General features: G+C 42.0%; 1 protein-coding gene across 1 annotated transcript in view; it reads right to left on the bottom strand.

Moving 5' to 3' along the window:
• Positions 1–27553, bottom strand: part of LOC310957503 (receptor-type tyrosine-protein phosphatase N2-like) — a gene marked incomplete at its 5' end in the record, with an annotated part of 214287 nt that overhangs the window by 77952 nt on the left and 108782 nt on the right. Inside the window, one exon of the mRNA XM_083928087.1 lies at positions 19330–19394. Coding sequence (XP_083784213.1) covers positions 19330–19394 — 65 coding nt within the window. The remainder of the gene's footprint in view (positions 1–19329; positions 19395–27553) is intronic.

Below are 27553 nucleotides of genomic sequence, written 5' to 3'. Positions count from 1 at the left end.
CTGCGCTTGTCGTCTCGCCTCTCCCTCCCATTCAATCACCCACGTCCCCTGCTGGCTGCCACTGTGTGTGTGTGTATGTGTGTGTATGTGTGTGTGTGCGTGTGCGTGCGTGCGTGATAGGGGCTGGTGGCATGAAGGCAATATGTGCTGGATAAGTGCTAGTTTGTGTGTTCATATGCAAGGGTTAGAAGGAGTTTATTAGGAAGAGTGTGTAAGGTGTGAATGCATACAGTATATGTATAGCTGTGTGTGTGTGTTTTCTATTTGTAAAGATATTACGTGTGTATGTGTGTATCTAGGTAGTGTACATTTTCCTTTTCAACATTTAACTCAGCGGCACTGAAAAATGCAAGGCTAATAATGAAAGGCAAGCAGTTCGATAGTTCTTCAGGGAGAGTTTGAGGGATTTGTGCGTACATGGGCTGAAAGGAAGCCTTTCCTTGAGGTCAAATGAGCAGCAACCAAAAGGATGTCTATTCATGGCACCACACCAGCATCTGATTAAAGAGAGTGAAGACAGAGTGATAAGGAAGCTGGATGTGTAAAGCTTCCCCAGACTGCTATTGTATAGGGTCTTCATTTTAAAAGTAACCAATATGGTACTTCATGAACTTCTTTGCCAAATCTGTTGTTGAGTTGCTGAGATGAACTCTGCAAACTGACACTGCAAACACTTCAGTGTAGCTAAAACGTATGTTTAAGTAACATTTGATATTAAATCTAGTGTCCACCATATTTAGGAATTTTAAAAGCCTTTTAAACAACAAACACATGCATTTGTGAGCTGATCTTCCTATGGTCCAATAGGCGCGGGGCGAGAGTACAGAATCAGAAAGTATCAAGAAACAGACAGAAATCACATTGTTGGTGTTGTCTTTCAAAAACTCAGTAACTCACCAGCCTTAACCTTAAAACGATTGGTTCACAAAATGTCTAAGCATAGGTAAGTTCTTCAGTAGGAAATACCTCAAATTGTGTGTTCACAGTGAGAGATGAGTGTATAACACTGGAAGGAGATATTCATTCTTATCAACACTGTGGGGGCTGTTTTTTTTCAGCACTCAGAGACCTGGGCAACTAAAAGTATCTACAAGGAAAGATACTAATTCAGGTAATACACTTGTTTTGTAATTCAGGCAAAGTTTAACCCACATACTAACGATTCAATGGACGCTTCAAGAAATTAGAGGCATCAAAGTGTCCTGGTTTTGATCTTGTGAGGACATTTGGTTCCTTAAGTGAAGAAGCAAAAAAACACCTACGCATACATAGACAACATCAATTATTTTAAAATAAAACTACAGATATGGCAGGTGCATTGTTTTATCTCTGACACTCCTACAGTCATATTTAAGTTCTCTGATGTAAATCCAAACACACAAAACCAGTTCAGCCAAATGCGGGCTTCTTGTTTGCCTCAATAATACTTGACAACTACAACCTCCATGCTATAATGTGTGCTTCAATTCATCACTGGAGCACAGCACCACCATTAATGCACCGTGCACAAGCTAGCGCCGTGCCATTAGCTGCACTTGGCAAGGCTGCAAACAGCCAGCCTTGGAATATTAAATACATGTGACCCGGGGAGCACATATTACAAAATGGCAGCGACCCTGCCCGAGGGGAGTGTTGTTTCCGCAGCGAACAGGATTCTCTGCAACACCATTTAGTCTTCATTCATCAAAGTCATTTCTTGTTTTTCAAAACACCGGGAAAATCAGGGGCGAGGTCACAATATTCACAACAGGAGGAGAGAAAAAAAAGAACAACAATATTTGAAAAACATGCATAATTATTCATCATTAGCTGCACCCCATCAGTCCAGACCCATGTCATCGTCATGACAACGACCCCCTGGGCCCGTATCCCGCCCCCCTTGTATACTTCCCCCTCACCTCTCACTGCATCCCACCCGCCCTTTAAATGCATAGCTCCAGCGGGACTGCCTCCTGACTAAACATGGCTCCCAGGCATCTCTCTGGTGTGCAGGAGCGCTGCTTGAAACTCACTCGTCCTCCTCGCCTGGAACGTAAACACTCAGAAATCTGGCCTCCCCGCTGTCTGCCAGGTTCTTACACTCTCACTACGACCCAACAAGTCACTCTGCATAAACTAAATGCAACTGATCTGAATTCAGACCAATAATCTTCCATCATTTCAGTCCATCATTCAAATAATAATAACAAAAACCTGCACTGAACTCGAGACCATCATGCAACTGCATCACACCAGCTGCAATGCCAAATCAGTCACACGATTGTGACGCTATTGTGGTGACAAAATCTGGATAAAGACTGTGACGGCCCCAGAATTAGTGGTTTAAAAAAGCCGTTCGAATGCCTGCACCATACGGCCCCGAGCTAATCAGTGTTAGCCACGTCCGGCTGTTAGCGACTGTTAGCAACTCTCCAAGATGTCAACGTTAATAGTTTACACATGGAAAAAAACGTCTCGATGTATGTAAGTGCCATAGGATGATTTTACGTACGAATGTAACACACGTCATCTGTTTCAACAGCCAATCAATCAATCGGAGGCTTAACGGGCGTGTGAGAGAGAGAGAGGAAAAAGACACCAAGATAAGGGAGAGAGAGAGAGGGAGAGACAGAGATAGAGAGAAAGAGAGAGGGTCGAGTGAAAAATACAATGAATAAGGAGAGGGCGCGCTTGGCCGTAATCCAGAACAAAGCAGTGAATCAGGGAAATAAAACAGTATTTTCACAACTAGAAATACAGCTGTAGCAAGTATCTCACTGTCTCTGTCCTCATATATATTTTATAATGCTACAAATCATATCCAGCTACGAAAACAAGCCTGAAAAGTCGGAGATTCAAACGGATGTACAGAGTTGTTGTTATGGAGACGATAAATTGTCTCGTCTCGTCTCCTTGGTCAGAACTGGCAGGTTTCAGAACGTTGCACACTGGCACGTTGCAAGTAGCTGCAAGTTTCAACTCGACTGATTGCGAATCTTTGGTCTGAACTGGGCTTAACCTTGACCACTGACCTCCAAAATCTAATGAGTTCATCCTTTGCGTTCACAAGAATGGGACATATACGTACGTACGGGAGAAGGGATGACCCAGAAAACATAATGCCTCCTGCCATGGGGAAAAGACAATGTAAAAGACAATCTTACATAAATAAAATATACTCTCAGAAGAAAGAGAATAACATAAACTGTATACCTGAGACAAACAAATCCAGAGAGAGAGGGACTGGTGCGAAAACATCAAAATGCCTCAAAAATCCAGAGAGGGACATCTGAGAAGCATATGTTCAGAGCCAATGCACAGGGGAAGGGTATGAACAACTTCCTACTGGAGCAAAGGTGGTTTCTGAGCAGAGAAGTGTACATGATGTTGAAATATGTTTGTTACACAGAAATTGCATCATAAAGCAAGGATGTGACTTGTAAGCCAATATTTGCTGAAAGACTGGGAAGCCTGACAATGGCATAAGATTAGAAAAAATAATAATAGACTTATTCATTCATTCATTCATCGTCAACCGCTTGTCCGTATCGGGGTCGCGGGGGGCTGGAGCCGATCCCAGCTGACATCGGGCTTGAGGCGGGGTACACCCTGGACAGGACGCCAGTCTATCACAGGGCACATAGAGACGAACAGAGACAGACAACCATTCACACCTACGGGTGATTTTAGAGTCATCAATGAACCGAACACCTGCACGTCTTTGGACTGTGGGAGGAAACCGGAGAACCCGGAGAAAACCCACGACACTGAATTCCTTTTCCTTCATAAATCATCTATACTTCATCTCATGTAGGCCGAACAGCTCAAACAGCTAGAACACATATCACTGAAATTAAAGGGGCACTTCACCGATTTCAATCTGGTGCCAACCGTGCTTTTTGTAATTCAGAATTTATAAACGTTTAAACTTAGTATTCACGTAAAAAAGACGAGGCTAAACATCGTCATGATTCCTTTACTTTAAGGACCTCAAAGCAATAAAACAGGTAACTGACAATATAATTCAATTCCTAGGATAAGAAGAGATGCACGGCAGAACACTTCTTGATGCTTACCTTTCTTTCAAAAGAGCACATGAAAATTGAAATATAACATATGAGAAACATTAGGACTTTTGGGGGCGCAACAGAAATTAATCAAATAGTGTTTTCCTCAATAGAGGGACATGATATATGAATGAAGACATTTACAAGCAAACTGATGTCATTTATTTTAAGATAAAATGCCCATTAGGTTTTTAATTATTTCTTTTTATTTAACAACTATGTTATTACTCGATTTAAACTGTATAAGTGCAAGGTTAACTTAATACTTCAAATTTATAAAAAAAAAAAAAAAACTTAAAATCTGGTGAAACATCTCTGCGTTTATAAGAATGTTACATTTGCTATTTAAGCTGCCGCAAGAATTTACGAACACAAGTCATCCTGTCATCTCGTTTATAACTGCTAGAAAGGCAAAAAGACAACAAATCAAAACAAAAATGTAGCAACCCTCAAAGCAATTTCAGTCAAAAACAACTGAACTTATTTGTCTAGGAAGACGTTTCACCTCTCATCCAAGAGGCTTCATCAGTTCATGTACGCATCTGACCAGGCTGGGACTGGACCAGGACCAGGACCAAGACCAGGCTGGGACTGGACAAGGACCAGGACCAAGACCAGGCTGGGACTGGCTGGGAAAATGTAGCAACATTAATGGGAGCTAGTGGCCATTGCTTCTGCAAAAAATGCCAAGTGTGAACAAACCCTTGCACGTTACTTTACCTTGCAGGTTATTCACACACATGCTCCAAAATACATTTTACACCTCTCACATATCTTTTTTTAGTCGCAAATGCCAGTGATGCATGTGCACTGTTGAGCCATGCAGTGGCCTTTGAAATGACCATACCAGTCATTTGAAAGAAGGTTACACTAAAAACATTTTTTTCTGTTGCAGGTACACAATGCAGCTCAAAAAAGTCTTAAGGCTTTAAATGTCATTGCGTTGCGAGGTGTTTAAATGTTGCTCAGTCACAAGGTACATTTACATCCCATGGTCTTTCTTGGCACTTACTTTTGTAGTCCTTTTTTTATAAACCAAGAGTTACAAGTGCCCAGAAAAGGGGGGAAAGTGGCTGACCACAGCAGCCAGTGTGTACTGTCGCGCGTGTGTGTGTGTATGTTTCTGAACTGTGAATAAAGTTAGACCAACAATGCTGGAACTTCGTCTTGGACCAGGCCACTCACTGGGACATCCTATTTCATGAACTGGCCGTCTGTTCCTCTTAAAGCAGAGGGAAGGACCTGTGGCAATGAGCCAAGATGGCAGCAGTGCCCCCTACACCACCCCACCCGCTCAACCCCAGCGCTCGCCCATGCTGTCACCAAGCTCATGGTGTCCTCGCCATGTCCTGACTTAAGGTAACGGTTCCAATTTCACAGTTTAATTATGGCTAATCTGAGGAAATCGAGCCAATGCTAATGAGATGGCGCGTGCCGGAGGCCAGCCCTCGCCAGGAGAAAAGTGTCTGGACAAGGTGTTGAGGATTTATAGCCTGAATTTGTGGTGCGGTTCCAGCTGGGAACGGGGCGGACGCTGCTGCAAATTTGAACTTTAAACAAAAAAATTTAGATCTTCAGAGATGTTTACAGTTTTGCTGTTGGTGCGGACAAACCCATATTTTAGCACAGCATTCACACCTACTGTAATTCTGATGAAGTGTTGGAGCTCTGGATTGGCATCTTGAAACCTGTCCCCTCACTTTTCTGTACTACTGACTAGCAAAAGGTAAAAGCAGGAATACCTCTTACTGTGATAAAACTTGTTTTTAGCACCCCTGGAAAGGACTTGATTGAAATTCATCGTCACATAAAAAGAAATGATTGCAGTTTCATTCAATGAACTACCTTGTCTGTCACTGTTCTGTCACTGTCGTATATTAATCCTAGCATTATTATGCTATACATATATATAGTGGAGATCAAAGGGGGCATTGTCTTGCATGAACTGCTTTATTTCACAAAATAAAGGTTTTTGTTGAAGTGCTTTGGTTATGTAAAAAAAACACGCTAGTACAGCAGTGGTATATACATCAAATTATGAACAATAAAAATTAACAGTATTTTAGAATAAACCAAGAATGAACACTGTGTTCTCTAATTCTGATTGCCACTGTATTATATAGTCTAAAGTGGTTTCTTTCTATATGTTTACTAGGAGAACAATATACAAATAGTTCTTCTTTTTGCTATAGGCTTAAAGATTCTGTATGTTATTTTGATAGTGTGTTTTCTTACACCTGTTTTCAATTTACACACCTGTGATTCTCTAGCCGGTCTAATCCATTGGCGGCCCATGGGCCACATCTAGCCCAGTAGCAACCTCCATTGATATCATTTATAATATAGGCAACCCTTTCTCAGGGTGGTCTTTTGCCAGATTCAGATTATTCTGCAGAGAAAACAGACCTAATGCTGAAATATCGCCGCATATCATCTGTCTTAGCAGCCCAGTTGGTTAACATAGGTTCTGAAAGGAGGCAGGCAGCACTCTGGGGTGCCTCCAGCGGATTTCTTAGAAATTGCCTAGTCTGCTTTTTTTGATTGTGTTTTTTAAATGATGTCTTTATTCCACACATTTATTAGTTGTGTCCAAGCGAGAGAGAAACACGGACCCATAGACTGACCTGTACTCTGAGACATGAATGAGAATGAATAAGGCCGACCAGATATTTCTCCCTTTTCCCTGATGATCTGAATAAGTCGCTAAATTGGTCGCTAGTAGTATTTTATAAATAAAATTGCCAAGAAGGTGTGAAAAGTAGTGAGACAGTGCCCGCCTGTCTCACAGCAGCATCCTCTGCTAGTTGAGAACAGTAGCAGTGATTCTTGCATCAGAGTATCCAGAACACCCCAAAAATCTCCAATAACACCAGAAACAGTCGACAGAGTTCTCTCTAGGATGGATGAGGATTTGGGAAGTCTCCAGATTTGGCGAGAAAGTCTCCGGTGTTTGTATTATTATTCTACACAACAGCATGTTGGTGTATTTCTGTGGCAGTTACAGCGCCACATCCAGGCCTGGCATGTGTATTACAGCGTTTTTAACCGGTTTCACTGGTTTCGTTTGGATGCAGATATTTCTTGAGCCGAATCCGTGAAAATGGAAAACTTTTTAAGAACGACAGAGAACAAAAAGGTTGTTTTCAATCATGTGGACGCACCCTAAATTGTACCCCCACCCCCCAAGACCCAAACCTCTGAGCATCGCTCTGTTAGGGGATGTCTTAGATGTCCTTTGAGAGATAACAGATAAAATTCCATCAACATTCATATTTTTCCCCCAAAAACAGGATGAAATTATCAATTTTTTCTTGGCTTTTTGAGAGTATTGCAGTGTTTGTGGGCTGGATAAAAAGCAGTGGTATTGGTCTGGAAAACAATGCAATCTTTTCAAAGTATTCATCACCTGATAAAAGCTGCCAAGGTCAGACCTATGGGAGATTGCTTGATCGAAAACATTATTTGTGCACCAGGGTTGTTTGCCTGGAGAGCACTTTTAGAGGAGCGAAACTGCTTAGGAACAGCAGTGGTGGTGGTTCAAGTGCAAAAATGTCTGGTACATTAAACTTTCTTTTAAAATGTCTACCATTATGGCGTGTTGTGATGGTGTGGTGGGCTAATAAGACCTTGAAAACAGAATTCTCATCAATTTCCTTCTCCTTCTCTCTATTGTGTCTCACTCTGAGCTCTCAGATGATTTGCTCCCATGACTTCAGGACAGCTATTCTCTCATCGGTCCCTCTGAACATGAAATCTGGACTTTCTTTGCATATTTGAAAATAAATGTGTTTCTAGAAATACTTGATAACAAAAGCCTAATCTTCATTAGTCAAAGCAAAGCCTGTGTTTACACTACAAAGTGGACGACTCTATTATTCAGTGGGGACACAAAGACCAAATGTGTGCAAGCTTTTTTTTGGCTTGTTTCACTTACATTATTTTCTCTGCCGGAATATTTTTGCTGTCTGTGTTTCAATAAGTGCCAACTTTGCATTTAAACGGAAACATTTTCAACTCTAACAGACACATTTTTCACCACCTAGAGATAATTTGCATTGGTTTACAACTCCTGCCTCCACTCATTCGTATGCAATTTTGCTTCTAAACTTGACTTTGCATAAAGTTTGAACAAAACTTTGCACCTTAAACCCTAAAGCCAAGGTTGTACTTGTTAATTGCTAACACTATAGTCATTATATAATTGTACAACATGTATTATTACTAGTGGACCAATGGGTTTTACTATGGCCGCTGCCGATAGTTAGAGAGCAGGGTGGCCAATATCCGATAATTTACTTTAATGCCTCAGAAAGCACTTCCAACAAACAGTTACAGGTATTGTTGAGGGTTGTGTTGCCTCCCTCGTCCCCCCTTGGTTAACCTGCTTCACTATAATACTTCCAATAGTGGATCCAATTAGACCCACCATGGCGAGTCATCATCAGCATAGAAATGCATTCCCTACTACCTGTGATCAGCACAGAAACACAGGGGCTAATAGTGATATGACAAAGAGGGGATTAATTTCTGCTAATTGTTCACCACACAGCTCATGCTGTGACTGAAAACAACGACATTAGCCAAGAAGAAGAAGAAAAACACAATAATACAAGCTAAGTAGTCCATTATATGCACACGGAAAGACTACACAGTAAGTAGCAACTGTGAGAAGTCAGGTTTGCTGCTGCGACTGTTAATATTACACGGCAATAACACAGAGGGAACATGAACTATAAATCTCATCAATCAATGAGAAATTTAAGTAATCAAAAAGGTTATAAAAAAAGATCATCTCATAAGGAAGTTTGTTTGTGTCACTTTTCAAACATGTTGCAACGCTTTACTGAGGATAAATCCTAGTCTTGAAGACAAACGGCACAAAATGTTAAACGCACAATAAGTCAAAATTCCTAATGCAACAGAAACCCATAACAAAAAACCCTAGCTTTACTCCAACCTTAAGCATCAACACTTTACAGGAAACAACCACTTTTATGTGATACAGCTATTCAAGTGTAGGTTATTCTGAGCCACATTAGCTCACATTAGCCCGAGAGCTAGGCTAACAGAACTAGTAACTAGATAAACTGGAATGGGAGTTCGGGAACAGGATTTTTTAGAGGGTAGAGACTGACAAGGCAGTCCTGTGTCTCTAGCGGAGATTACATCGGCTCCGCGAGTAAAGTGCAGGAAACAATTGTTTTCATTAGTGGGTCATATGATCAGTCACAATTGTTGTAACTCACTCTTTGATAGATAGGAACTTAAAAGACAAAAGATGAAAGTCTTAAGGAGTACAACTTTACTCTCGATCTGATCTGGCAACATAGGAAGCCAATGATACCTTGTTCCTTTCAAAGCCATACTGAGTCTACAACTGTAGATTTAACCGATCATAATAGAAAAGTACAAGTGTACAATAGGCCAGAAACAGGTCGAGTTCTTTTTTTTATGAACAAGAGGATTTCAATTCAGCAACTGCTGTGCTGCAATTGAGGTACAATGGAACTCAAGGCCACCACCGATGAGGGGGTGGACCACTCTCACACTGCTAACAAAGACTGTAACTCTGTCTTTGCGTGTGGTTCTATGAGTGTGTGCCAGTTTCTGAGATACTGCCCTGCTCATACATGTGTGTGGGCATGTTAATAAAGGTACAGCAATCCCAACAGCTCAGGTGTTTACAACTGAAGGACAGAGCCTTACCACTATATTCAGTACGGTACATACTATTTATTCAGAGCCTGACTACCTCAAAGTTTCCCTTTGTAGAGTTGGGGAACTGACTGACTGACTGGATAAATGACTTAAACATGCAGACATATCTCACCTGACACATTCAGGTCAAACATTATATAAACTGCCAATACTTTAAATTACATTTCACAAAAAAAAAAACACTTTACCCCTTATTACCAAGGTTATGCCAATGCCATTATAGCTAAATACTAAATAACCAAACACGTTTGTTTAGGTTAGGTTAGCTCATCTTATCGATAATATTTCCCTCTCAACGGGTGGACAGGAGAAGCTGGGAATCGACCCGCCAACCTTTGTGATCGAAGGACAACCCACTCTTCCTCCTGAGCCACAGCAGCCCTTCACATTTGAGCGGCTGGAACCAGCTTATGATTGACTTAAGCACTTAATCAATCATCAAAATGTCAATTGACAAATTCATTTAACGACAAATTGTTGCACTGCTACAATATATTCACAGGGCTGTCTTCACAAAGACTGTTTATTTATGGAGTGTGTATGTTCAGGTCCAGGTTTGTGTGTATTTGTGTAAGTGCTCATGATGGCTGTGTGATTGAAGTGTATGTGCATGCATGCATTTTGCATTCCCACAGGCACGCCACCTGCACACACCCACAGCACAGCTGTATAAACAAATCAGTCCACCATCACACATTAGCTCCATCAGCTGCAGGCACAGCCACGTCCATCAGCCAGGCTGCTGATGCATCTTGCTAGCTGCATGAAGGGAGGGAGGTATTATGGAGAGCTCGTAATGGTTTCTGTGGTGGGTGGGGGTAATTATGGCTGTGCCTTCAGGCCCTGACAGTCCTCTCTGTGCCCAACCGGGGAGTGCCATGCCTGGGTAACAGCGTCTCCGAGCCTGCCTGTCAGTGTCGAGTAGGCTCTGCAGACGATCAGCCAGCCTCCCAGCCAGCAGCAACCTTTAGCTGCAGATGCCACGCAGTTTGTGGTGCTGCTGTTCACCAGGAGGAGAGGGGATTTGGGGAAGGCAGATGCGCAGAGGAAGAACATGGCAATCTCACACAAATAACAATTTGCACAAACATGTAAATTAGGAATGTTCTCTCTCTCTCTCTATGTTTTGTTAAGAAAACGGTTTATCCTTAAAGTTGTACTCCATAAGAATTGAGATATCTTGTTTCTAGCGACCTCTTTTGCAGTACGATGTAACTGCAGGTGAGCCTGTTCTTTCTGAGCCTCCATCTTGTCACGTTCACGGTCACTATGTTTGTTCACCTCTCTACTTCCAGTCTGTCCCCTTTATGTCACCGCTTAAATCCATACACATGTTCCTATTATACTTCTGCACTTACTAAAAGCCTGACTCAATTTGGAAGTTCCCGATTTCAAGTGAACGCAGCATGTTCAGCTGACAGACCAACCGCTGTCAGCAGCGTCACTGATATGGCGGCTTATTTACGTCTAGCCCCAGATGGTTGCCCCAGACACAGATTGTAATAATCAGCAAAAAGGCAAGTTGAAGTGCTTTCATTAGTGGCTCATATGATCAGCCAGCATTGTTTTAACTCACTCTTTGATGGATAGGACCTTAAAAGACAATTAAACAGATGAAAATCTTACAACTTGAAGTCGCTATGATGTTAGAAACATCTTTATTCCATCCTATCTGACAGTATCATAAATTTTCAACAGTTTCAACTTTTTCCAACTTGTCTTTGAGTCTATATTTTATTTAAAACTTTCTGAAGTTAAGATAAGATAGGAGGTCTGAGATAGGATTTACCTTGCACAGCAGCCGGACTCTCGCGATAACACATGATCACACGAGATCACGAGAGAATTATGTTCACATGTCACACAAAAATCAATTGAAAGTCAAGCTCCAAGTTATGCGTTTGTGCTTTGGCCAGAAGTCAAGCGACCATTCATCATCACCCAATGAGGAACTACCGGCTACTGGGGGAAGTGGGGTGTGGCGACGACATGAGAGGCGACGGCTCATTTAAGACAACAAAGGCGGCTCCTAAAGAGGTTAGCTTAGATGCTGCGATAGTACCAGCTTTATCAGAACTGGAGAATTTTTCTTCATTGGGGAAAGAAAACGACACTTCTCCTGAATGTCTTCGGTGAGAGTTTGATAGCTATGTCCAATCAGCTGTCAGGCATGTTTTGAAAGCACCTGCCCTTTCTTAAACAGTCTCTAACGATTGGTTCTCTGAAAAAAAAAAACACAAACGCTATGATAGGACGCAGCCATGAGTTTAGGAATTGCTGTCTGGCTGTGAAGTTTGACATTGCTGTATTTTTGTCTATGAATAAACACGCACGTACATTCACGCACATGTCCGGATCTTTCTCTTCATTTGACGATGATGTTGATGTTGACGAGTGATTGACAATCATAGCGAGAAGCCACTGGCTAATCAGGCGTGAGACAAAGTTAATAAGACATTTCAGTATCACGCCATTTGCTCAGTGATGCGCACAGACAACAGTGTTGCAGTGCAACCAGTTCTAAATTACAGCTCAGTATTCAGGACATTAGACTGAGCCCACAGGTGAATATTACCAGGCTTGATGCCGTTGTCGTTGCACACTGCAGCACCTTGTTTACTAGAGCAGAGCCTCCCGGGAGTGCATTCTGTGAGAGAGAACAAGAGATCACACTGTTGTGTTGTATTGAAATTCTGGGCTTTCATTTTCTTGCTTTTTTTTTGTCTGTGGATGACCTCAACTGTACCTAACAGCCCATTTAGCGCCTGGGGAAAATAGGAGAGGTGGTGTGAGCCTGGTATGCCAGCTGTCTGTAGTGCCCAGCGGGTGTCCACAGCTCCTGTAAGCTGCCTGCTGGTCTGCTGAAGTGTTGCTCAGAGAACAATATGCGCTATAAGTACAGCACAAGGAAGAGTACGGACCAGGTATGAGGCAGGCTTGGCTGAGATGCTAAGCTGTAGTGACAGACTTGGTAACAAGGAAGCCATACTTCATCTATTTTTCCCCCTGTGATCAAAGGGAAAACGTCCAGCGTTTCAAATAAGTAACATCAACATATTGATTTCTTATGAACCAACAGGGCTGTTGAGCACTCTGTTAGCCACTAGCAGCCTCTTCTCTGTACATTAAATGTTAGGTACTCGTATGGATATGGGAGAAAAATTGAAGACTGTAGAAAATCAACAATATAGTACGTCATTCATAGTCTATTGCAGTTGTATTTTTCGTTTAAACCTGATGAACCTCACGCCCTTTCTGTACAGAACAACTGTTTAGATGCAATTGGGAACCGGGTGTTTGGCCATTTTCTTTTGCATGCTCTCTCAGCGTTTGAGTGGGTTTCCTCCAGGTGCTCCATTTTCCCCCACACCATAAAAGACATGAATGCTGGGTAACTTGTGTCACTGCTCCTAATGAAGGTACTGACGTTACAACTCAATTTGGTCCCTTGGCGTCGGACTGTGGCTGCTCACTGCTCCTTAATAGTTAGGATGGGTTAAATGCAGAGGCTGCAATCCTTGTTTATGTAAAATGTATTTGGCGAATGAAGAATTTCCCATTTCCTTTCCAAACACTGTCATGTGTTAGAAAGCCTAACGAATAGTACCAGGACCAAAACATAAATCAACCTCCAGGGCAGAGGTAAGAAACCCTCATTATTGTTGGTAAGCAAACTGCCTTCCACAACCACGTAGATCATATACTGTGACTGACACCTGGGATATATCCCAGCATGCATCTGGCCCTCATTAACATATCAAAGGCCATTCAAGCGTTGTGTCTCGGCCAAAAAGAAAAAGAAGAGCCAGCACTTCAACAGCCTCTCGATTAAATTTTTCACGTGGATCCATTTGAATATCTATGACAGGAGACACACATATAGACAAATACACACTCACACAGGCAGGTAATACTGTATGTATACAAGCTCACAAGCAAGCCATTGTTCTCATTTTCTGTGATTTATTTTCCTCTTTGTGATGAAAATTACAGACAGAACAGGGCATGGTGGTGAACAGACAACCTTGATCCAGTGTCTGTGTTTGTGTGTGTGTGTGTGTGTGTGCGTGTGTGTGTGTGTGTGTGTGTGTGTGTGTGTGTGTGTGTGTGTGTGTGTGTGTGTGCTTCATGAATATTCTCTTTCAAATCCAGCTCTGTTCTCAGGCACCTGGGCAGGCAGCACACAACAATACTGTGCCATTAGGAGTGAGCGATGCTATCACTCTGCTCTCCTCCAACCACAGAAACCACAGGAATACATTTGGAGTTAAATCATTATAAAAGCTGTTCATTGTGGTTTGCTGGGTAGAGCAGGACATAGACACCACTGCCAGGGTGAGAGGTTCGACTCGACAAAATCTCCTGCAATATTGTGAAATGAGGAGGAACTCTAAAAGCCAGATTATCTGTTGTGGATACGGATTACGTGGAGATTACATTCCTCCACCGTGCATTGGAAAATTTGACAAAAGCACAAATTGGACAGGGTATCTGTTTGTTTCATGAAAAGATTAGCTACCAGTTATGTTTAAACAAGAAAAACAGTGTAAGTGAGGGGTAAGATTAAAGGCAATGAGGGCAGAGTTAACTCCGGTTGTGATTGGGCAAATGAAGCATATGAGGTTACGTTAGAGACTAGTCATGGATACAATGAGAAAGAAAACCTAAGTGTGTGCATGTTTTTATTTAAGATGGCTTTATTTAATATGGATATGTATGCATAACACTATATATTAAATATGTAAATCCAAAACCTAGGTTTAGGTCATCAATCGTAGGAAAGTGACTTGGAGGCAAATATTCACATCCATCCACCATGTTTCAGCATGACATATCTACTTCCTGCCTTTTACTAGTACCCTTAATATTACCGATGTTATCATACAGGCCAGGATCAAAGCATCCAAGAGACTTACGCATGTTGCTTTCAGAGCTCTAGAAGTAACTCAACAACTCGGAATAATACTGACTTTAGACCAGCAATGACTTTCTGCTGCTTCAAGATAGAAATGCACCAGACCACGCCTCATTTTAAGACCAATACACCCATGGGTGCAAGTACATTTGCTACTTACATAACGTGGGCGCTGGGAGTCAAAATGAACACTGCGTCGGTCTGAAACTAGCAACGATAGTAAAGCTGTGTCAGGTCCAAGATAGACTGGACTGGACTTGCACTAATATAGTGCCACTCTTTTCTCAGACCTGCAAACACAGAAGAGGTGAAAAAGGTGGAGGGGGGGAGCTGGCACCGCAAAACGTTGTCTTCAACCATGGAAAAGAAGACGATGCTTCAAAAGACTTGAGACATTGCATCTAAGATGTTTTGTTGAGAGGAAGATCACTACAGCTAGAGAGACTCCCACGGTCGCACTCACTTTAAGAATCTAATATCAGTGAAATCAGCTGCTGTCATCATTAATACCTAAATCAATCTGGGTCTGTGTCTGCCTGTATTCCAAGTGTGTTAAGTGGTGATGGAAATAGCCATCTACTATTGTTTGTATTTTTTTTTCTATTAGCTCCTTCCCTCCTCCACGCCTCCCTCTATTTGTGAAATCGCTCTTTGAGACGGACAGATTGGAAGAGCCTTGATTTGCAGTGAACAAAATGAGCTGGCCGGGGAGGAGGGGGATTAGTGCCACTCCAGGACAATTATAATCTGGTTGCTGCCACGGCAACCTTATCTCCTACCTCCCTACAAACACACACACACACACACACACACACACAAACGCATGCATTTTCTGTATTGGACGCGGGCGTGGAAACAACAGTGCTGGGTTCTCTGTGGCCTTGATGAGGTCGCGTTCAATCGTGAATCCACGTGAGGTAACGGCCGTTCGACTGGAGGGAAATGGAGAGAGCCTGAAGTCATTTAACAAGCAGCAGCGTGTCCTACGAACCTTTAGAAAGAATTTAAATGAGGATGCTGTGAGATTTTAATGAAAGCTTGTAATATATCAAGTCAAGCCCGAGTCGTCACTGTGTGAGCAATGAAAAAAAACAACACAATAGTTTAATTTAATTGGAATATACACTCAACCGCCACTTTATTAGGGTACACCTTTATAATCTAAAGCTATCCAATACAAGAGCTCTGTGATGAGTATCAAATGACTGATAAAGTCAAAACCACTACTCTCTGACAAATTTGGGCTAAAGCTATTTTCAGATGTCTTGCTAACAAACTGACACGTCTCGCTTTCAGTATATTTTGCATTTGTACTTATTTATTCAAGGGTTGCCAGTAGAGATATTCACTAATTAGCCTCAAGGAGGTGAAAATATGACATAAGAGACAGAAATACTGTTAAAGGACAAAGACACTTATTGCCCAGTAATTAAAACAAATCAAATATAATATAATGTGATCTTTGGGTTCCCAAAATCTGTAAGCAAAGACCTTCCATATAACTCAAAAAACACAAGTTTATGGTTTCTAAAAACTGGAAATAAATCGTGATGTAGATAAGAAAAAGAAATAATTTCAAACGGCTTAAGTAAACATACTCCCTCAATGCAATCGCTGCCCACCCATTGCACTTCACACGCTGGATCATCAGGTGCATTAACTTTTACAACCCCACAAGAATTTATGTTCTGTTTTACTGATTGACTGTTTTGTCGTCATTGGTTTTATTGCACGCTATTCTTCCCCATTATTTTCGCTGTGGCAACCGCCCCACGGGGATCAATAAACTGTCATGTTATCTCCGTCTCAAACAGGCACATGCATATGCACGGGCACAATGAGAGAATGAGAATGCCCAATGCTCCAACCTGCAGGCCTGAGTCGAGCAAACACGTCTGTGACCAAATTAATTGGTTTCTTTGCACGCTTGAGAAGCTTACTTTTGTTTTGTTGTATTTTAAACCTGTCAGCTGTGATGTAGTATGCTAATGTGCTTATTTTACAGTGTTTGGTAAAACTTGAATAAACACAGTATGGAGTGACGATGGATGTTTAGTTGCAGGTTGAGACTCTCTCGCTATTCCTTTTCAGCTGGTGATGAAGGGATTTTCTCTGCTTCTCTCCCTCCCTCTCTCTTACAACAGAGGTTCGATTGACCATAATTGGCTCCTGGCTGCAGCTAGGTATTGATCACCACGATAGACCCTCCGTTCCACCCCTTTTTTCCACCCTCCCTCATTCTGCTGACATTCTCCGACCCCCCTTCCAACCGTTTCTCTCTCAGAGCTCGCTGCTGCCTCTTTGATAAGCATGGTGAATGGCGTGCCATCATCGGTGCAGGCTAACTCTTGAATCAATAGGCGAGTGCACGTAGTGCACATAGAAGCTCAGCAGTCTATTTATCGCAGAGATGGTGGGGAATAGCAATGCTAAGAAATGAAAACCAAGAGAGAGAGAGAGAGAGAGAGAGAGGCTGAGAGAGAAAGAGAAAGGAAGAAGGAATAGAGTGGGTGCCAAACATCAGAAATGCTGCTTAATTATAGTATGATTATAAGTACTATGATAAAGGACTGTACTCCATACAGTGAGAAACAAAAGGTTAAAGAAACAAGAATGGAAAGAAAGGCAAATTGAATTTAGGGTGTCTTTCCAGAAAAAAACATGAGGATTTTTATCATCATGATGTTCTTGTTTGTTAAATATGACAGTGTATTAAGGCTATTGTATAAATAATAAATAAATTAGGGACCCACGGCAGGGGAGTAATATTTCGAGAAAAAAAAGTGGCAAATCTATGAGGAAAAACTTGGATATTATCTAACATTAAAGTGGCAAATCTACGAGAAAAAACTTGGATATTATCTAATAATAAAGTGGCAAATCTATGAGGAAAAACTTGGATATTATCTAACATTAAAGTGGCAAATCTACGAGAAAAAAGTGGCAGATTCATGAGAAAAAAAGGAAAAACATCCGGTTTTGTTTTACTCCCTGTTGAGCTACATCACTTCAGGTTCACCACAGGTGCTACCACACGCCATGTACCGCAGCAAACAGGGAACAATACTGTGTTTTGAAGTTTAGAAAGAATGAAGAATGCATACATGGTCCCATGATGTCATGCATAAGTAGCCTTTGGTGAAGACAGCAGCTCCTTTACAGGACTTGGCCAAAGACTTGTAAAACAGAGAGCTCTTGTTTAAACTTGCCTCAATAATTCACTATTTGCAGTGTAGCATACTGTAAAACAGTGGTACAGATGAGTAAAACAGATTCACCACTTTAATCTCAGAGAACATGTTAATTAAAGTTTTTTTCCCATAAATTTGCCACTTTTCCCCTCATAATGTTACCCTGTTACCCTGGGTCTGTAATTTTTCCCTTCTCTTCATACAATGGCCCTAAATGCATGAACATCAACTTAAAAAAATGTTTTCCTTGCTAGGCTTCATATTTTCATACACAGACACCCCTGTCTATCCGCTGTTACGTTGTGATGTAACGCCCTTTCATCAAAATAGGATTTCCGGGATCAAGAAGGTCCAAGCCTCGTATTTCTTTAACGCAGCAGTGCCGTGTTCCCTGTTGTTTGAACAGATCTGAGTTTTTTAAAAAAAACAACCTTGAAATTGTCATTTTACCTCTTTCTTATGGATGAAAAAGTCTCACTGACGTTAAAGGCGATCGTAATGGTTTGTTTGTTCGCCCGTTGTGTCTGTTTTATTTCAAGGGAGCGTTTGGATGCGGAAATCGCGTTATGAAAGGTTGTTACGTCAGACTTAACAGCGGGATATAGTTTAGTACTTTTGGTCAGTGGCTGGTTTACGTGCTTAATGTTGGGAATCAAAGTATTTGGTTATGTTTAGGCAACAAAACCTTTGTGAGGGTTAGGAAAAGATCGTGGGAGGAATTAAGTGCGTTTGTAATATAACTACAGTGTTTACAAACGTAGATGTAAGTGCCAATTCAAATTTTATAAAAAAAAATGCTCATAGAGGAACAAAAAATGCTCATGGATATTATTGTGCATAATAATAAATAAACCAATTATTGCACACTAAGTTGTGCTGTACTTCTGGGGTTTGCTCTCAGTTCAGATTTCATTATAGTATGACTGGGATAGACACTGTTCAGCAATCTTGTGGTGCGTAATAGACCTGTCGTTTTGTTCTGGAGGGCAACAGTTCAGACATGTTTACAGTTGAAAGGCTGTTACCGTGGAAAAAGGTGCCTGGTCCTTATCAAACAGGTTGTGGTATTCTTGACAACTGGGAATAAGATCGGGCTGCCATTTCCTGTTTCAACATGACACTAGCTCCATAAAAAAAGCTGGTCTTCACACAGTTTGGTGTGGAAGAACTTGACTAGTCTGCACAGATCCCTGACCTCAACCCCATCAACACCTTTGGGATGAACTGGAACGGCAACTGTGAGCTAGACCTGATTGCTAAACATCAGTGTTGGACCTCACTGACGCTCTTGTAGCTGACAGGAAGCAAATCCCTGCAGCCGGGTTCCACAAGTGCACAATGTCGGGTTTGTCCACATACTTTTGGCCATTTATAGCAGGGTGATTCTGTTTCATTTTAGGATTTAGGACATGTGATTTAAATTGAAAGTGAAAGGAAAAGTGTCAACGGGTGTACTCACGTCGGCAACCCCAGCTTCCAGAATGCTGAGCTTGGCTTCCTGCTCCAGAGCCTCTTTTTGCTTAACTACAGTGAGACAAGAACAGAGGGGGGGAGGGGGGAACAACCGTCAATCAACTGAAAAATGTCAAACATGGATTTGTTTATGGTTTTAGAGAAAATAACGTCAGCACCCTCTGTGTGTAGAAACAAAAGTGGTTAGCTTTTGAAAAAATGAATCAGTCGACACAACAGCAACCTGTAGTGCAAAATCCATACTTAGTCTAAGCAGTTTAAACTGGATGAACTTAAAATGTGATTAATCCCTGGTGTCCACAATAGTGTGCAGTATGCCTCCGTGTGTGTGCAGATGCAGCTATTAATCGATGCTCCCAAATCCACCAAAGCAGCTTTTGAACTCTACACTCGACTGATTCACAGAAAATCCATCACGTCCTCCAAACTTTAAACACACAACATACTGTATACAGTAGAACCAGAACCTCATCGATCCCAAACACGTTTGATCAGTAAAACTACAGATGACAGCAAAACATTGAGCCGAAAACTTTCTACTGTCGTTGGATTAGAGAAGCAGTTTCCACGATTCATATTAGAGCTGTAACATTACATTGAAGAAGAAGAAGAATTACTTTATTGATCCCGCAACAGGGAAATTACATTTTTTCACTCTTATTATTAATCATGTTACAGACACAGGCACGAAATACATACACATGCACAGACAGGACCTATATACATCCAATTAATGGAGAGATCGACCTCAGAGCAAGGGGGCTGCCAGTGACCAGCGCCCCGAGCAGTTGGGGGTTCGGTGCCTTGCTCAACAGCACCTCGGCAGTGCCCGGGAGATGAACTGGCACCTCTACAGCCACCAGTCCACGCTCCATACATGGTCCACACAGGGACTTGAATCAGCGACCCTACGGTTCCCAGCCAAGTCACCTATGGACTGAGCTACTGCCGCCGCGCCCCCCCATTATCTTTAATGTCATGATGAACCTATTTTTGTTGTTGTTGTTTTAGGTGTTGTTTAGGCCGGCAGTAGGAGGCTGGGTCATCAGTGACGTCGCAATTTAGCTTGTTAGCTGTTATCAGTGGCACCTGTACGGAGACATCTGGGGGGGTTTGAGCTGTATAGGACGTAAGAGGTAAAACATCTTCAAAGTCAAAAAGGCTTTCTCCTTTTCCCAATGTGCATTCTTGTACGTACTAATGTTCTGGTGGACTTGTGAAATGTAATCTGTCGCAGCCCAAGTACAATAGTCTTCATCTCGCCGAGTATGGTCCAAACGCCCGGATGTGACATGCTCAGCCCATTTTATCGAGGATGCATTGGAGTTGATTTGTGTTGACAGCCAGGTATCCCAGAATGCATTTCACATCACCAGCCAAACTTCGTCCTCTGGAGTCTGGACTCCTGAGTCAAACTTGCCAAGTCTAAACTACTAAGCTCACAAGTCCGAACTTGGAATACAGGGTTTTGAGAAATGGCTTCAGAGTTGACATCTCACACCCCACCATGAACGGTCAAGGTACAATATGTATACACCTTTAAACTGAACAGCCACATCGAAGAGAGGGCTTTACTTTAAACTAAGCTAATGGAGATAACGTCAGCTGTTGCAGTAAACAGTCACTAGGCTAATTTAATGATGTGCAGGAGTAATGAATGAAAACAATATTTAGACAGCCCTAAATCACTGCAGAAAAATACAGCTTTGGTGCGAAAGGCGTTATCCAGCGGATGTTAGCGGAGGGTGATGAGGGCAAATTTTGTCATTTCCATCTTTCATCTGAACACAATGCCCACAGAGCCATGACACATGCCTGGATTTAAATGGGTAAAATATCTCCGCAAGCAGAAGCCAAGGTATATCAATGTGACATGACCATAGACTGTATAAAAAACGGACGTAGCGTCTCCGTCGAGGTCCGTTCTCTCAACTTGATCCGATCGTACTCGCCGACAGGAGCCTCCATCTTGTCAGACTTTGACTCCGCCTCAGTTCCTCTTACCAAAGAAAGGGCATGTATGTGACGTTGGGGGGAGGGAGATACGTCCGTCTGTCTGACGTTTACCTCAGAGGAGAACTGAGGGTGAGCGGCTATCTGTCACTCAAGAGGCCACGCCCCTAATTAGTCATAAACTTTAACCTCCAATAAAATAAAAATAAGCCTGGAACAAAAACATTCACCACCCTCAGTGTTGTGATGGAGATATGACCTAAACACACAGACTAGAATGTTTTTTTGTCTCAGGCCTTAAACAGGTTTAATGATGCTGTGAAATCGGCCTGTTTAACATGGGGGTCAATGAGAAACTGCTCTATTGTGCAAACTGCTCCTAGTGGACACACAGAACATACATTTTTGGCACCTTATTAAACCAGGAAGTGGCTGTGGTTGGGGCTTGGACATGACCTAAAGGACTATTGTTTTGAAACAAACATACAGCTCTTAAAGCCGAATGTTTGCATGAGCAGTGAAAACACCTTTCATCTATTTTGGCGCTTACTGCAGCACCATGGACAGAGAGCGGAGGCCTAATTATCATCGGTCATTTGTTTAAATTTCACAGAAAATAAAGGTTGCATTAAATTACATGCCAATTTCTCCTGTAGCACCACAGGGCTCCACAATAAATGCTGCTGCTCCAGAACAAAATGAGCTATTACTGTAGCATATCCTCATTTAACCAAATATGAATTCCTAACCTGACCAGCCGGCAGGCAAATATTACAACAAACTTTCACACAAATAAAATCAAACCCCTGCACAAAGCTCTTTTTCTTTCATCGCCTTAATGGAACAAATGCAGGGCTACAGTTGAAATTCACAGCAGAGCACATATTAAAGCCATTGTTATGGAAAAAAAAGAAAGGATACATAATAACATTCACTTTACTTTGCATCTGAATACACCGATGCTGAGACAGAGCGCGAGTCTCCTTTGTTGACACACCAGGCAGATGAAGGATATGCAAATAGTGAGCCTTGACTCTGCCGTAGTCCTTTAAATTCAGCTTTTTATAATCAGTCTTTCAATCTGTCAGAGCATGATTCTTTAGTGTTGCATTGCATTGTGTGACCGAAGACCCTAAACACCTAAATGAGTAGCTCTTTACAGTCAAACCACAGCATTCACCTATAGACAAAAACATGCTTTCTTACCATATATTTAATTATAAAGCATAATAATCATCTAAAACCTACAAATAACAATTAAGGTGCAGGCATATTTTGGTTACTGCATATTACCTTAAAGAGTATGACATGAATAGTCTCATCTGGGTTACATATACTGTAATAACAACACTGTGAACTGTTTCTAATGGGGAAGCGGCAGACTGGTCGGCCTCCAGGCACCAGACAGAGACGTATGAACACCTTGTCGGCGATATAGCCAAGTGGGCCGACATGTCTTAATAGTGCTGTCAGCAGGTAGCAACTCAGGCTCGACTCCCTTCGGTGAGAAACAGAAGCTGAAGTGGCTGAATTGGTTTGTCAGCGTCGCCTCTTCCTCTATATTCACTGAGGAGCGTCTCAAAAGAATTCTGGTTCTGTGTAACGTGTGTCTGACGGTTTGCTTCTTGTTTGGGATCTCCGATGTCTTCAGCACTCTGCTGTCTCCGGTGTTTTGATCACTCGTCAAAGATAAAAACAGTTGTGACATCACTGAATGGGGCGTGGCCAGAAGTGCATCATGCTTGAATGGTTGAGTGCAGTGCAGCAGCTGTACGTGATTAACCTTGGATTGGCTGATGGAAGCTGCATTCATTCATTCTCTTTCACTTGCAGTGACTTCGCTGCACTTTCCCCCATGTTACTTCATGTCAGTGCCTCTTTGCAACTGGTACAGCTTACTTCTATTTGAATTAGTATATTGAATCAAACAAACTGAAACCTTTAGCCCCCGATTATGTAGTTGTTGCACAAAAATGGGAGACACTACAGGTGAACAGGGTAAAACATTGATACTAATACTAATAGATATTAGCATGACACTTTTTATCACTTTATAAAGGAGCCTTCAGAATATAGAGAGAAAAAGAAAAACTAATTTCTAGAAAACTGCCTTTAAAGATATGCGTTAATACAATTCCACATATTTTTGAGACACTACAGGTGAACAGGGCAACAATTTTTAACTAATAGATATCACCATGAAACCTCCCCAGTTAATTACTCGCGTTAAGACAATTTTATGACAGTTTCTGTTTTACATATTATCTGAAATGTTCTGTTTAAATATACAAATGACACATTAATTAACGCAAAACAAATCATTTCAGAGAAATCTACAGACATAAATAGACAAAGTGTAGGAAAATAAAAAAATAAATGTGTGTTTTGGACATTGTATTCCCATTAGTCTGAAAGAAAAACATGTTAATAGCCCCATTGTTGACAATGATACAAGGAAACAATCAAAAAAAAAAGGATATACCCAATAATGTTATAACTTGACCAATAATGTAATAAAATACCCTGGCAGATTTAATAATAACATTTATGATAATGTTACACCGTTTTGTTTTTTTTAAACTGATGATGAAATGTAAAGTGTCCAAGTTTACACGTTAGCCTGCTGAAAACACCAACATTAAATACTGATTGCGTGTTGGAAGTGCAAACTCTGGGCTTTATGAAGAACCTGAAATTCCCAATATACGGCACGTGGTACATCGTTATCGGGAAAAGACACATGGATCGTCCATTAGACCCGAGTGGATCTCGGATTAGACACAATCAGAGGATGACATGAAGGCAAAAGAGTCGATTCTATCTCCATCAAGTGTCAATCAAGTGTCCTGAAGAGTGTCTCTCCTTTGCCTCACCTCATCTCATGAGATTTCCGCATTCAAAAAGAATCAAATGGAATTTGAAATAAATAATAGTACTAGTTCTACTTTTGACTTCACATCAATATTAATATTTTTTGGCATTTTATTATTTAGGTCAGACAGGAAAAGTGGTTCGTTCCTACCCTCACCTATGGTCATGAAAGCTGGGTCATGACCGAAAGAACGAGGTCGCAGGTACGAGCGGCCGAAATGGGTTTTCTCAGGAGGGGGGCTGGAGTCTCCCTTAGAGAGAGGGGGAGAAGTTCAGCATCCGTGAGGAACTCGGAGTAGAGCCGCTGCTCCTTTGCGTTGAAAGGAGCCAGTTGAGGTGGTTCAGGATCATCTAGTAAGGATGAACCCTGGGCGCCTCCCTAGGGAGGTGTTCCAGGCACGTCCAGCTGGGAGGAGGCCTCGGGGAAGACCCAGGACCAGGTGGAGAGATTATATCTCCACACTGGCCTGGGAACACCTCGGGATGCCCCAGTTACAGCTGGTTAATGTGGCCCGGGAAAGAGAAGTTTGGAGTCCCCTGCTAAAGCTGCTGCCCCCGCGACCCGACCGCGGATAAGCGGATGAAGATGAGATGAGATGAGTGCAAATTGTATTATGTTTTCAGGAAATGATGACATTATTGGGTGCTACAAACCCATATATCCTACTTCTGAAAATCACTAAAAAGAAACTTTACTTTCAGTTATTCAAGTGTGGTCTTCAGAGTCCAGTCAGTGGTTATATTCAGGATTAAGATTATCAGAAAGGTTGTAAATACTGTCAGAGTAAACAATTGAAAAAGCAGCGTACCAGAAACACATTTTGCCAGATTCCAATATTGTCTCTGCCTCAGCAGGCAAAAGAAATGGAAAGAACTGAAGGAGGCAGTTTTAAGTTGACGTCATGCTGCTGGCCCAAATTGCAGACATGTCTGTATTATTGCCAGATATCACATCTCCATCTGTAAAGTTTCATTTTGGGACAGATAAGGAGGAAGGGGTGAGAAGAGGTTTGTTTTTCAGCCACTGGAGCTATAAGCTCGACCCTCTAGATATAAAGAATATGCGGTTTATTGCAGCTTTGACTTACTTTCATTTTACAGATAAAATCGGTTTCAGTCTAATGCTGTCAATCCTTTTGTCAGTGCCATTTCTTTCTGGCCATCTCTCTTCTCTTGTTTTAATGTTTTAAATGATTCTTTAAGTTCAAATAAGGGTGGCACGTGGTGTGGTGGTTAGCACTGTCGCCTCAAAGAAAGAGGGTTATTGGTTTGAATCCCGGCTGGGGCCTTTCTGTGTGGAGTTTGCATGTTCTCCCCGTGTCTGCGTGGGTTTTCTCTGGGTTCTCCGGTTTCCTCCCACAGTCCAAAGACATGCACCTGTTAATTGATGACTCTAAATTGACCGTAGGTGTGAGTGTGAGTGTGGATGGTTGTCGGTCTCTATGTGCCCTGCCGTAGACTGGCGTCCTGTCCAGGGTGTACCCCGCCTAACGCCCAATGTCAGCTTGGACCGGCTCCAGCCCCCACCTTCAGCGAGCCCGATAAGAACAAGCAGTTGAAGATGGATATATGGAAGTTCAAATTCAGGCAGCGCTGGCAACAGCAGACACATTTGGAATCAGACTCAGTGAAGAAGAAGAATCAGTGGCCTACAGTACGTTTGGTGAGTTTGAGTTGCATATCAAGGAAACACCTACATGTACACACACTTTTTTCCTGATACAGAATCAGAGTAAAAAGGCTGCTACACCCAAACACAAACAAACATGACATGATTTTTGCTGGGAGGGAATCAGACGACATGGGAGCCTGCCTAGTTCCCCGGAGAGTTTGCCATGCGGCCAGCAAACGTGACTACATCACAGGTGGCAAGCTCCCTCTAATTAGCCAACAAGTTATTGGAACCCCAAAAAACACTGCGGCCACTTCGAAATGTAGCCAAGAACTACCCAGACCATCCATTCCTCTCCTCTCCTGCAGACTGCAAATGAGTCCAAGTCGGAGAAGAGCACTGCTCGTGAAGAGGCAAGCAGAGGTGCCGCATTTGTACCCCTGCAAGCTTTTTCTCCAAAATCCAAATTGGATCAATTTTTAAGAAACTGCAATGGGCTTGGTCTTGTGATCAGACCGACTGCCGACTTTTCTTTCGGCTGCCAGTGCAGTGTGAAAATAAGCCATAATGTGACAAAATGGGAATGAAACAGCGATGGACTACATACGAAGGGGGAGTTGAAAGGAAATGATCTATACACAGATTATGCTCTGTTTTCCATTTCAAGAATATTCCATCTTCCATTGTACCTCTCAGATACATTTGGACTGCGGGGGAAAAATTGGGCCTGAAGGAAGTAACAAGGACAAAATCTCATTTCTACAAAAGGGGCCCCTTTATTTTCCCTCCAAAACACACAGAGGCGCTTCATTTGTCACCCAGGCCGCCCCTGTCCTGAATTTTGCTTTATGTTAACTCAATGTATCTGAGGCGCCTAGAGGGAAACACAGCGAGTGCCAGGGATTCAGAAATGCTTCATTTTTCACTGTTGACAAAAGGGAAAGGCCCAGGCTGGCTCCACGAGTCCTGGACCAACAGAATAGATGCTTTTATGGCACTGAGGGGTCGTTATTTCAACGACTAACCACACCCACCCAGCTAGCCTTCATACGTCTCACTCACCCTCCCGGGTACATTTCATGAGTCCTATAATGAGAAGAAAACAACAGCCATCCTTCAAAACCAAAGGCAGGAAGAGCAGTGCAATCGCTGCAGTGACACGGTACAGGGATGTAATCACATTAGTTGATCATGAGAGCCACGATCCCTGGGCAAATTAAAATATATTGCTTGCTGTTTTTTTTTTCCTGTGCCCCTGCAAGATCTGGTCCAATGCTCCCAACCATCACCGAATGTCTTGCAGATAATAAAAAAGGCAGCACAGAAAAATGTTGCAGCAGACATAAAAAAAAAGCTAAAAGAAGAAGAAGAAGAGGTCAGTAGAAGTTATGACAGTGAAATTCAGCCATTTGTTTCAGTGGCTAAGCTTATCCCAGATACAAACAGTCATCGGAGAAGTTTTGTGCCTCAATGAGGTGTGAACTATTTTAAACATGGTGCACTTACAGCGTACACACCAGGAAATATCCTTTAGGAAGTCGACTGATACAGTCTTTATTTTATTTTCTTAAAACAGCTGAAAACAAACTGCCACAGCGATGACATAAGGAATAAACTTTATGTTGTTTCTTTCAAGATAAGACAAAGAAAAATACATGTATATAGCTGATGAAACAGTGCTCAAAGTCAAATCCATTTAAAAAAATACGTCAGATGTGAATATGACGCCGGGCAGCTACGTTTAAAGTGACAGGAGGAAATAAAACTGCATTGT

The sequence above is a fragment of the Echiichthys vipera genome (genome assembly GCF_963691815.1).
Source record: "Echiichthys vipera genome assembly, chromosome: 15".
Taxonomy (NCBI): domain Eukaryota; kingdom Metazoa; phylum Chordata; class Actinopteri; order Perciformes; family Trachinidae; genus Echiichthys; species Echiichthys vipera.
This window is presented reverse-complemented; position numbering and strand designations above follow the sequence as displayed.